At 44.7% G+C, this 12388-nt stretch overlaps 1 protein-coding gene across 1 annotated transcript in view; it reads left to right on the top strand.

Moving 5' to 3' along the window:
* Window positions 1-1450: 1450 nt before the first annotated feature.
* LOC125453518 (CRACD-like protein) overlaps window positions 1451-12388 on the top strand; it is a 103457-nt gene continuing 92519 nt past the window's right edge. Inside the window, exon 1 of the mRNA XM_048533225.2 lies at window positions 1451-1664. Within this exon, the coding sequence (XP_048389182.1) occupies window positions 1627-1664 (38 nt within the window). The 5' untranslated portion in view covers window positions 1451-1626. The remainder of the gene's footprint in view (window positions 1665-12388) is intronic.

Below are 12388 nucleotides of genomic sequence, written 5' to 3' on the forward strand. Positions count from 1 at the left end.
GAAGGAAATGGGCTGTGGACTGCCAACATGTAACTCCCAACCTCTGAAATGACCCTAGGAAGGCACTCAGCCCTAGGGCTAGGTAACCAATGCTGGATTTGCCAATGATGCCCTGATCCCATTTTTTAGAAAAAACTAGTCTTCTCCCAGGGTGAATGCAAGGGATCCATTGCTCTGCATGTAGGAGAATTGGGAGAACTGGGCCCAGCAGCATTTAGGATGGTTGATTGAGGGTCCCTTTGAACAAATTAGTTGCTGTGTTTTCTATCTTAGTGGCATCTATACTTCAGAAGTTGTTCCCTAAGCTGCAAAGCATGCTGAGGGTATAGAATGCGCTATCTGAATACAATTTTTTTTTATTTTAAGGAATGTATTTAGTGAATCATAGAATCCCTCCAGTGAGGAAGCAAGCCATTCAGCCCATCAAGTCTGCACAGACCCTTCAAGGAGCATCCTACTCAAATTCATCCCCTTATCTTGTGTCTGTAACCGTGCATTTCCCATGGCGAAACCACCTAGCCTACACATCCCAGGACATTATGGGCAATTTAGTGTAGCCAATCCACCTAACCTGCGCATCTTTGAACTGTGGGAGGAAACCCACGCCGACACGGGGAGCACACGTAAATCCACACAGACAGTCGCCCGAGGGTGGAAATTGATCCCAGGTCCCCGGCGCTGTCTGGCTCAGCGGCTAGCGCTGCTGCTTATGTGCTACCCCCAAAAAAAGCCAAGATGTTTATGCATTTGGTGCTGGTGAGCCCACATTACTGCACCACTTGGTGAACCACGACAACACACTGTCACTGGTGCTACCTCGCGATGACATTGACATTGAGAATAATCACAAACTTTCCCTCTTTTTTTGCTGTAGGCTGCACAAGAATAGCACGTACTGTGTACACTGCCTGCCCGCCCTTGCTATGCTATCCTCTCCTCTCTAACAGAGTAACTACTTCAAGGAAATGGTATGAATAGTACAGCAACAACGGCTAAAGCTGTTAAGTATAAACTTTCGAGTATTTGTGGGGCAACTTTGCAAATTTGAAGCCCTATTTTCTCGCAGGGTAGAAATATGCCAGGAAAGCGGAGCTTGTTTAAAATCTGTTTTCGGTCAGTGTGCTCAGGGAGACGGACAGCGCTGCCCTCAGGGCGAGAGGGGGGTGGGGAGACTCTTGCCTGCTAACAATATTATTTCATAACGAACAGGAAGTTGAAACTGTCAAAGTCTCGGTGTCATTAAAAAAAATTAAGCCCAAACGAATGGAATCAGCGGAAAATAAGTGTTTGCTGGTTGGTGTGAAGTGATTTTAATCAACAAATGATTGGGTATGAAATAAGCCTGTGCAACATCAAATTCATTCCAGGTTAAAATGAAGCCTGAGAGTGGGAGTGTCACTTTGAGGGAGCGGCAACGCTGATCCTGCAAAACTCATCTTTGAGCCAGTGCAAAGGCACAAGATCCTTTTAAAGGGACCAGTAACCTAAGCTGGCTAATTACTAAAGGCATGCAGGAGTCCGTGCATTCGCAAGCCCTTGTGGAAACACATTACTGTGACTGGACCAGTTTACTGTGTGTGGCTTCCGAGAACCTGTGGCAGAGACTGAGGGGGTGCAGAGCATAACATGGCTAGATTTTACCAATGTCTGCGAGGCGACTCGAGGTGAGTGGAATCTGACTGGTATAAAATGCTCGTGTTTCAGCATTTCAGCCGGAGGAACTTTCCTCACAGTTTGTACAAAATTTTGTGGGGTGGGGGGGGTGAAGAGAGCGAAGAGTGATTTTCTGCAGTATCATCAGAACGACAGTCCAGCAGCGGAGCCACACAATAAACTAATTTGACTGATAAGCACATGATGTTAAAATTTCAAATACATTTCTTCCAAAACTCTTTCTTTTTTTAATCTTATTGTAAAACATTGCTGAGTGACACCTTGCTGAGAGGAGGAAATTGGGAATGGCTGTGTGTTCTAGTTGTGAACTCAATTTACAAAACTCAAATCAGTGCTGTCTGTGTGAAGAGGAGCTGACAAAAGCTATAAAGCATGGTTTATTAATGCCATTGCCAGAAGCTAACAGCGTTTGAATTATGCTGACTGAGCAAGACATGGTAACTCTTACTCTGCAATCACAACATTCTTTCCCATGCTTTGCAAAAGTGAAGTCAATCCTGAGCAAATGTGACTTTTTTAGCCACTATTTCAAATTATTTTTCTGCTCTGTTTTGAATGATGGGCAAATTTAACTGTGTGCGTGCTGAATAATAAATCCAAACTCCATGAAAACTGGCAGCTTTCTGGCTAAGGTGGACCGAGGAGGGGATATCTCTCTGTCCTTTTCTTTTATAAGAACCTTGTGAAAATAGAAAGATCCATGGCTTGCAAGCTGCTTTTCAGTTTGAGGGAGTATTTCAAACATTCCAATGCGATAAACAGAACCAGTCAGTGGGTGGATGGGTGTATGCCTCATGTGAGTTGTCCTGATTTATTGAAAATATTTAGCTAAACAGTTACACTCCATAGCATCCGTATGCCCCAGGCCCTTTGGAGAAGAGGCCCAATTTCAGATGGGCCAATGCAGGCACAGAAAGCTGTACCCTTGTTGGATGAGGATATTGTGAAGGTTTGCTGGCTTGTTGGAGGAGGACATGGTTTTTTTTTGAGGTGGGACGGATTTAAGATTACTACTGAGAAGACTGATTAACTTATAACTTGAGGGCTTCTGGATTTTTCCAGGTCTGCATGTAAGCCACACAACGCTGGAATCTTGCCAGGCAGTCAGCTCCAGCTGCAAATATCATGAACATTGTGTTGGCGGAGCAGGTAAAACAGTTTGGCTTTGGCATAAGTAATATTGAAATGGGGGAAAAGGGGTGGCAAATTACTCAGGGCATCATGTGGCCAGGTTGGCATCTGGATCACAGACACTTGAATAGGCAGACACTGAGTGAATCAATAGGCCATGGTTTGCTCAGATTTCTGCTCCTTCAGGAACCAAAGAGGAAGAGAGCTGTGGCCATAAGCACCCAGCCTCAGGGGCATGGGTAGTCTGGGGCGTAAAAGGGGCAGAAAGACAGGGTAATGCAGCCAAACCCTTGCACGGCGAAGATGTTAGCCACCAGAGAGGGCTTACAGACTGAACTCGACATCAGAGCTGCCGAGCCACCTCCGCAGATGTGCAGCGTTCTTGAGAACCCTAGGAAGTGATGGTCAGCCAGGTCCGATGGCGCTGAGGGTGAACATCTGCACTTTGGCACTGATCTAACAATCTTCTGGATGGGAATATCTATGGAATCTCCCAGTGGGCAGCTCATCGTTGCCTCAGGATGGTCACCCTCCCAAGAGTCAGGCTGATTTAAGGCATCCAGATCAAGTGGCCAGTTGGGTTTCGAGACATTGGCTATGCACTGAAGCTGCAGGGAATGATTTAAGTGCCTACCTTTTTATGGTTATTGAGGCTTCCACTGACCAGGCAGCAGCCTCTATTAACAAGAAGGGACCGTCTTCGATCAATTACAAGAAAACATTACAATCCAGTGTGAGCACTATTCCTAGGTAGTAGTCACAACACTTCTCAACTAAGACTGACCTAGGTGTCAGGCCATTTTCAGGCCCTACAGACCTTGCTGGATGGATACTGTATGGCAGGCCAATCTACTGTAGACATGGTTTATTGAAGGCTGTGAGGGACCTCCCATGCTGATGCACTGAAGTACAACACTTACCAGGAGGTAAAGTAAGTGATGGTTGTGTTTTCAAAGATGTGGCTGAGCTGCCTAGAGTACAGTGGCCATAGCAAGGCACTCCTATATTATTGTGGAGCACCGTGCCCTAGATAACAGCCACTCTAGAGAGGAGGACGTGAGGAGAATGAAGGTAAGTGGGTTCGGAATCCCAAACATCCTCCAGGACCACAGTCCAGCTGCCCTGCTATGGATGCTTGGGATTCCCGCAGAGGCATGTGATTGTGGTGAGTGGACCATACAGTAAGTTAAGCTTCAGTTCTCTGCCTCCTCCATTAGCCTTATTAATTGATCCCTTGGGTTATGTGCTCCTATTTGACCAAACACTTTGTCTGTCAAAGAGTGCTCCAAAAATCCAAACAGCCCTCCATGAGATACATGTGGCACTCGGGCTTTCCCACCTCAAATGTAATAGCATTATGTTCAAGTCATACTGCAGGGAAACAGACCCTTCGGCCCAAACTGTTCGTACTGTCCAGGTTTCTTAAAGTGACATAGTCCCATTCATCTCTGTTTTGACCCATAACCCTCTAAACCTTCCTATCCATGTACCTGCCCAAATGTCTTTTAAATATTGGAATTGGCTCTGCCTCTACCACTTCCTCTGGCAGCTTGTTCCATACACACACAGCCCCAGCTGTGTGAAAAGAATGTCCCTCGGGTCGTTTTGTATTTTTAAAAAAAACTCCCTCGCCCTGTGCCCCTCATGATTTCATAAATCTCTACGAAGTCACCTGTCAACCTCCTAAGCCCCATGAAGAAAAGTCCCAGACTGTTTAACCTCCTTTTTTTTTCTAATGCAAACCTTCCAGACTTGGTAACATTCTTCTAATATTATTGCCGTTTGTGGCTTTTTTTTTTTGGCACCCTTTCCAGTTTAATATCATCCTTCCTGTAGCAGAACGACCAGAGCTCTGTATTCTAAAAGTGGCCTTACCAATGTCTAGTACAGCCCCAATGTGATATTTCAACTCCTGTTCTCAATGCACTACCTGAAGGCAAACTTGCCAAATGCTGTCTTCACAGTGTCTACATGTGACACCACTTACCTAGGACTCTTTGTTTAACAACACTCCAATAGGGGTCTACCATTAACTGTGTATGTCCTACCCTGGTTTGTCTTGCCAAAGTGCAACACTGAGTTTAATTCGGATAAATTCCATCTGCAATATTAATTTTCAAGCCTTAATGAAACAAAAAGGCGGGGGGGGACAAACAAAAATCCCCACTTCATTAAATGCAAAGTGCTTTTTAAATACTTTTCAGTCCCTTCCATGTGTTCCTTTCTGGTGCTCACCCTGCACTTCCAGTTGCAGTAAAGGTAGACCATTGATCTTGCTGACCCGTGGCATGACCTTGGCCATCATCCCCTGCCTGATGCTAGGAGGGCTGTAGTGCGAGAGGTTTGTGCATGCAAGTGCAGGAGTCACCTGGACTGTCAGAGCTGAGATGCGGTGATAGTGAAACCAATGGAGGAGTGGCTAAGCATATTAAGAGGAGCTTCCGATACCTCTGGGTTGGAGCTCCCTGAGAGGACCTCTTGGTGATTTCAGTCGCCTTTAGATTTCTGAGATGTGACTTCTGGGAAAACACTTTTTCCCCCTCCAGGATCTGATTCTGTGACCAAGTTGCATGGAGTCATAACTGGGACAGGAAGCTAATTGTAGATAGTGATCAATTTTGGTGCGTAGGTCTGTTCCAGGTATGTTTTTGTTTGCATTTAGAATAAACAGACAAACAAGGAACATGCCTTTCTGATGGAATTCGGTTGAAACTCTGGTTGCTGGGTAAAATAATTAATGTTTCAAGTCTGATATGACTTCTTCAGGACTCTTGTTTCTCTCTCCACAGATGCAGCAAGGCCTGAGTTTCTCCAGCATTTTGTTTGATTTCAGATTTGCAGTATTTTTCTTTAGTTATAAAATCCTTTTTAATTTTTTTAAAAATGATTCCATTAACAATGAGTTAGGCGTCTGTGATGGTCATGGAGAGGGAGGCAACACTCCGGGGTTAAGAATATTAGATCCAAGACAGTACTGACCTGATGTGGTTCTGCTTAAGACGTCACCCGTGGGATATTTGGATGCCATTTGAGGTATAAAGTAAGCAAAAGGCACAAGAAATCTCAATTCCTAGACAAATCCTTGAAGCAATACTCAAACAATGTGGTTATTCTTCCAGGTTTTGATGATAATTATTTGACTTGAATTTTATGGTATGGATCAAATGGGTGCAGAAGGCAATTTGAGTTAACGACTTTGGCTTAGAGAATAAGTGACTGTTCATTGTACTTTAAACTAGGTGGTTACTTTGTGTATTAAAATGTTAGTGTCGTGGTTAGTATGCATGTTCTTTGTGTAGGAGATAATAAAGTTTCTGGTCCCTATGAAATTTATAACATCATTCACTGATATGGAGCCATGCCTATCACATCCAATTTGACTGTTTGGTGCCATTGCCTGGAACTAGGTTAACGTTCCTTCACTTTTGAGCTAATGCTGTCACTTTGCAACATGTATGTTAAGCCCACTGGGCTGTACCGATTCTGGTGAACCTCCAAGGATACTTGCCCACAAGTGGCACTGCATCGAATGTCAAGGAATGACCAGCATAAATGCTGACCTTACAAAATGCTGTGAATTTCAGCCAGGCTTCTTTGGTCTAGCAGACAGATCTTCACCTCAGCCTGGAGAATGGGGTTAATATAACAGTGTGGAGTTGGAGGAACACAAGCCAGGCGGCATCAGAGGAGCAGGAAAGCTGAGGTTTTGGGTTGGGATCCTCCATCAGAAATGGGGACCCGATCCAAAACGTCAGCTTTCCTGCTTGTCTGATACTGCCTGGCCTGCTGTGTTTCTCGAGCTGCACACGGTGTTATCTCTAACTCTAGCATAGGCAGTTCTTACTATCTCTGGAGAATGGGGTTTCCTGCTTTTGACTGACTTGGAGGAGAACCCACCGCGAGATACTGCTGCACCTTGGGACTGCCTGGGATCTTCCTTGTGTTGTTGCACCGACCTCTGTGTGGCTGCCCTCTTGCAAACAAATTTTACTGCTATCATAATACTGTTTTTGTAGGGGAGCCTCGTAAAGATGATGCCAGCATTTCCGGCAGTCTGCCTTCATACTGCCTCCTGCTTCACAACTGGACGGTACCTCCCTGGCTGTGGTAGTTAATCAATCAGGCCGTAACCACCTTCTCCAGGCCCGTTCCTACACATACACCTTCCCACCACCCCGCACAAACTGAGATGCTGCCTGTTTCTGGTCCCAGTGATAGGACCTTGGACACAATTGTGGAGTCTAACACTTTTTAACTTTTTAAATGCTCAGAAACAGTGACAACAATCAACTCCGTAGGTGCAGATTATCTGTACTCTGAGGGTGATCTGGGAATAGTTTTTTTTGTTTGGTTTGCTTCTCAGAGCATTCTGTTTATTGCTTTTACATCATTTTTTAAAGCAGCTGTTAGTATCAGCTGGCATTGTGTTTGTGACCTGTATATTCAAAGCCAGCAAGGTCCTTTGGACTGGATGTATCTGGTAGTGTTTAAAACCAGATGCTAATCCTTTATACGCTATGCACAACGTGTGAGAATTTCCCTTCATTACTAATTATCATCAATAGTGTCAGAGCATTCCGTCACCGTGAGCCCCAGTTGTCACTCATCAGGTTGTGGGTTTGCTGTGAACATTTGGATCGACGATCCAGTGTATTAGTAAACCACAGACCAGGAGAGACCCAAGGTTCGATCTGTAATATCTGCTGAATCAATGAATCTTGAGGTTGGGTCATTCTTACCTGGATGGATCACCTTGCTGTGAGGAAGACGACATAAGAACCCAAGTTGTTAGATGCCAAAAAAAGTTTCTTCAATCCTCGCAGTCACATGGTGCCAACGATTTTGCTTCTCAGCATTAGATTACAATTATTATGGTGCTTTATTATCAAACAGGGCAATATTACACAGTGCCAGCCTCCTGCCTTTTCCTTCTGTCACTGCACAGTAATCACTATAGGTTTTGCCTCCATTAAACGGTCTCCACCCATCACACTTCCAAGCAGTGCATTCCATATGCTAACTACTCGTTGAGTGAAAGTGCATCAGAGATAATGGGAACTGCAGATGCTGGAGAATCCGAGATAACGCAGTGTGGGGCTGGATGAACACAGCAGGCCAAGCAGCATCTCAGGAGCACAAAAGCTGACGTTTCGGGCCTAGACCCTTCATCAGAGAGGGGGATGGGGGGAGGGAACTGGAATAAGTGGGGATGCAGATCGAAGATGGATAGAGAAGATGGGTGGAGAGGAGGCAGACAGGTTAAGGGGGTGGGATGGAGCCTGTGGAGGTAGGGAGGGGATAGGTCAAGGGGGTGGAATGAGGTTAGAAGGTAGGAAATGAAAGTGTGGCTTGGGGTGGGAGGAGGGGATAGGTGAGAGGAAGAACAGGTTAGGGAGGCGGGGACGGGCTCGGCTGGTTTTGGGATGCAGTGGGGGGGGAGAGAGGATTTTGAAGCTTGTAAAACCCCCATTGATACCATTGGGCTGCAGCGTTCCCAAGCAGAATGAGTTGCTGTTCCTGCAACCTTCGGGTGGCATCGTTGTGGCACCACTGGAGGCCCACGATACACATGTCATCCAAGGAGTGGGATGGGGAGTTGAAATGGTTCACGATTCATCTCAAAACCAGCCTAGTTCGTTCCCACCTCCCTAATCTGTTGTTCCTCTCACCTATCCCCTCCTCCCACCCCAAGCCGCACCTCTATTTCCTACCTTCTCTCATCCCGCCCCCTTGATCTATCCCCTCCCCACCTACACTCACCTCTACAGGCTCCATCCCCACCCCCTTAACTTGTCTGTCTCCTCTCCACTTATCTTCTCCTCTATCCATCTTTGATCCGCCTCCCCCTCTCCCCATCCCCCTTTTCTGATGAAGGCTCTAGGCCTGAAATGTCAGCTTTTGTGCTCCTGAGATGCTGCTTGGCCTGCTGTGTTCATCCAGCTCCACACTTTGTCTCATTGAGTGGAAGTGTTTAGTGTTTGCATCACTCACTTTGCACGTCATTTTAAATTACCATCAAATTGGCTTGTGCCTGTGCTGACTGTAGACAAAATAAGCACTGCAGCTATGCTTTGGGAGCAGTCTGTCACCAACCCACAACACATTAATTACTTGTACCGTTTCAAATTATCAAGATACCACAGGAATAGCGTATCTTTCTCAGGCTTTGTCTGTTACAAAATGTGTGAAATGTCAGTAATTTTATCTCTGGCTCCACTTTCAAACCACCACTGAAGAGTGAAGGACTACAAACCTCTTTTTTTTTCCTTTCAAAGAAAGAGGGTGACAATAGTACCAACACCACAACGAGGACTTGGGAAGTTGGTAGATGATAAAATCTCCAATCAGTTGATTCCATTTTGGTTTTTGAAATCCCTTGCTTGGCTTCCGTTGTGCTTTCTTGACTAAACTAGACATGACTGGAAATAAGATTTGTACCACTTAGGTGGATGATAGATCTGAATCAGTATAGCTGTGTAGTGTTTTTGTTTTTTATTTAAATCTGCGGTCTCTAGGATCTTTGTATGGGAGTCCCTACTGTTGAATTTGTCCATGTTATGTGACACCTTTTGTGGATGGTGTATTACCTCATTAGGAGGCTGTGAGGAGGAATGTGGCTCTAGTGGAAATTGCGAGTGAATCCCAGGCAGTTGGCAGAAATGCCCGGAAGATCCATGCGCCACTCTTGGAGATCCCAGGTTTGGCAACTTCCCAGGAGCAACCCCTTCTTAGTGTCTGTCTGGAGTCTCCATTCCTGCTCACCACCTCTGTTGGGCACTCAATATGCGATTACAAGTAGTTGATATCGTTTTGTTATTGGAAGTAGGCTTCATTGTTAGATGAGGGATGCTCTTTTTTAATACTTTCATGCACTCTTTTTGTGATAGAAAAATAGTTGTGTGGGTATGATTGTGCAAAAAGTACCATGTCAGTGTGCTGAAATAGTGTGACCAAATTTATGGAAGCATTTAAGGTTTTTTGTGAAGATCTGTAGCTCAGGTTATTGATGCAGTTTTTGACTTGCTTGCCGAGCTAGTAAGTTTATTTGCAAATGTTTCATCAGCCTGGTAGATAGCATCATCAGCGCACCTCCAGTGAAGTGTTGGTGTTCTGTCCCCTTGCTGTTTGTGTCTTGTGTCTTGGTTTGTCGACTGGGTCAATGTAGCCATCTGGGACAAACCAAGCAAAAAGACACACGAGAATTCTGGAGGCCTGGCACTCAAACCAGAATTCTATTAACAAACTTGTAGAGGTGGACTGTGTGCCACCCACCCCAGCAAACAGTGATACATAAATGGCAAGCGGGACAGAACACTGCTGCTTCACCAGAGGCACACAGCTAATGTTACCTACTATGGTGACAAAATGCTTGCCAACAAACCTAGCAGCTTGGCAAGCACATCAATAACCACATGGAAGCATTCTTTTGTAATCTTCTCACTTTTTCACTTGCATCCTGTATTAAGCTACAGGAGGAAGCATAGGATATAAGGATTAACAGTTTTTGGTTCCTTCATGTTGGCTGAGACCCCAAGTCATTGAACATTCCTGTGGCATTCAGTTTAAATGTAGTAGAACAAGGCTAGATTTAGAGCACCTGTGAAAGACAAAGCACAATACACTTGGTTACCTAGGATTTGGGAAAGGCAGAAGAATGGAGGTAAATGAAACAAGTATTAGCTGTTAATGTTTTGGAAAAGCTCATGCTTTAATAGAAGGAACATTTTTGTTGATGTTCATTGTTTCCAGTGATTTTGCTTCAAGCTCTTGGTTGTTTACAAGTTGATGGTGCTTTGTCTCTGGAATATAATGGACAAGCAGTAGCTGAACTTTGCAAAGTGGTACCAATTACCCTGGAGGACAATATGGAAGCACTTAACAAGATTGTAAAAATCGAGCTTGGTAACTGAGTTTCTTCAGAGCTGATATTTGTGACAGCCCATATAGACATATGGCATTGCCATCCATGCAATCTGAATAATCTACGGAGTGTACTGGTGGAAATTAACCTCGGCAAGTTCGGTCACAGCCTTCAGTTGCCTAGTTCTCTTTTGCTGTTCTGGTATCTGTGCTGTTTGGGCTGCAGTTGGTACTGCCATGCAAGATGCCAGTTTGAGCAGGGCATTAGCCTGGGCTTTGGGAGTGTACCCTGGGCTAGGCAAAATAGCCAGACTTTGACATTGGTCAACAGATAATGTTAATTTTATGATTCCTGATCTCGGTGCTCTGGGTAAAGCCATCTCTTAACTTAGTACAGTAGCCACAAGTCTCCCTCCTACAAATGCACATGTGCACATTCACAGATGTGCAGACATGGTGCCCAGTGTTATTTAAAAGGATCAACTGCTTTCAGATTCTTTTGCTGATTGATTTCCATTATTTGTGACCAGGAATTTTCAGGTTTGCCCTACTACCTAAAGTTTACTAATTCGAATTGATCTTATCACGTGTAGCCAAGTCTAGGAGTACAGTGAAAAGTCTACTATGTCGCACCTCCATGGCACTGTCTTGGGTACAAAGTACCGAGGTATGAATCTTAGATACAAAATAGAGAAATAACAAAAGTTACCTTAGCTTAGTGATTTGATAGTAAGTTAGAAAATAATAAATTAAAAGTAAAGGGATAAATATTACAGTCAGATAAACATAAAACTTGTAATGGTCATCATGTGACCAGCATTGAAAGTCTTGATTCTCCCTTCGTGCTCATCTCTCTCTATTTGCTGCCAGTAATGGATGCTCCAAGCCCAAGCCCTCCACCACCACTGTATTGGACTGCAGTGTGCCTGGGAGAATGAGGAGGACAACGGCTCAAACAGGAGCATGGAGAATGCCCTCCATTGTCACTTGGTTGTACAGAACTTGGGAGTATCATCAAACGGCTGGCTTTCAAATACACCAAGTAATAGGAAAGGTAAATGGAACATTGGCCTTTATTTCAAAGGAAATAGAGGTTAAAAAATAAAGGAGTCTTGCTAAAACTAGCTGGAATACGGTGAACAGTTTTGAGCCCCTTTATCTGATGAAAGATATACTGACATTTGGAGGTAGTTCAGAGGAGATTCATTAATTTGATTCTGGGTATGGAGTGATTTCTCATAGAACATAGAACATAGAACAGTACAGCACAGAACAGGCCCTTCAGCCCACAATGTTGTGCCGACCATTGATCCTCATGTATGCACCCTCAAATTTCTGTGACCATATGCATGTCCAGCAGTCTCTTAAATGACCCCAATGACCTTGCTTCCACAACTGCTGCTGGCAACGCATTCCATGCTGTCACAACTCTCTGCGTAAAGAACCTGCCTCTGACATCCCCTCTATACTTTCCACCAACCAGCTTAAAACTATGACCCCTCGTGCTAGCCATTTCAGCCCTGGGAAATAGTCTCTGGCTATCAACTCTATCTATGCCTCTCATTATCTTGTATACCTCAATTAGGTCCCCTCTCCTCCTCCTTTTCTCCAATGAAAAGAGACCGAGCTCAGTCAACCTCTCTTCATAAGATAAGCCCTCCAGTCCAGGCAGCATCCTGGTAAACCTCCTCTGAACCCTCTCCAAAGCATCCACATCTTTCCT

The sequence above is a fragment of the Stegostoma tigrinum genome, chromosome 6, assembly GCF_030684315.1.
Source record: "Stegostoma tigrinum isolate sSteTig4 chromosome 6, sSteTig4.hap1, whole genome shotgun sequence".
In the NCBI taxonomy this organism is placed as follows: Eukaryota; Metazoa; Chordata; class Chondrichthyes; order Orectolobiformes; family Stegostomatidae; genus Stegostoma; species Stegostoma tigrinum.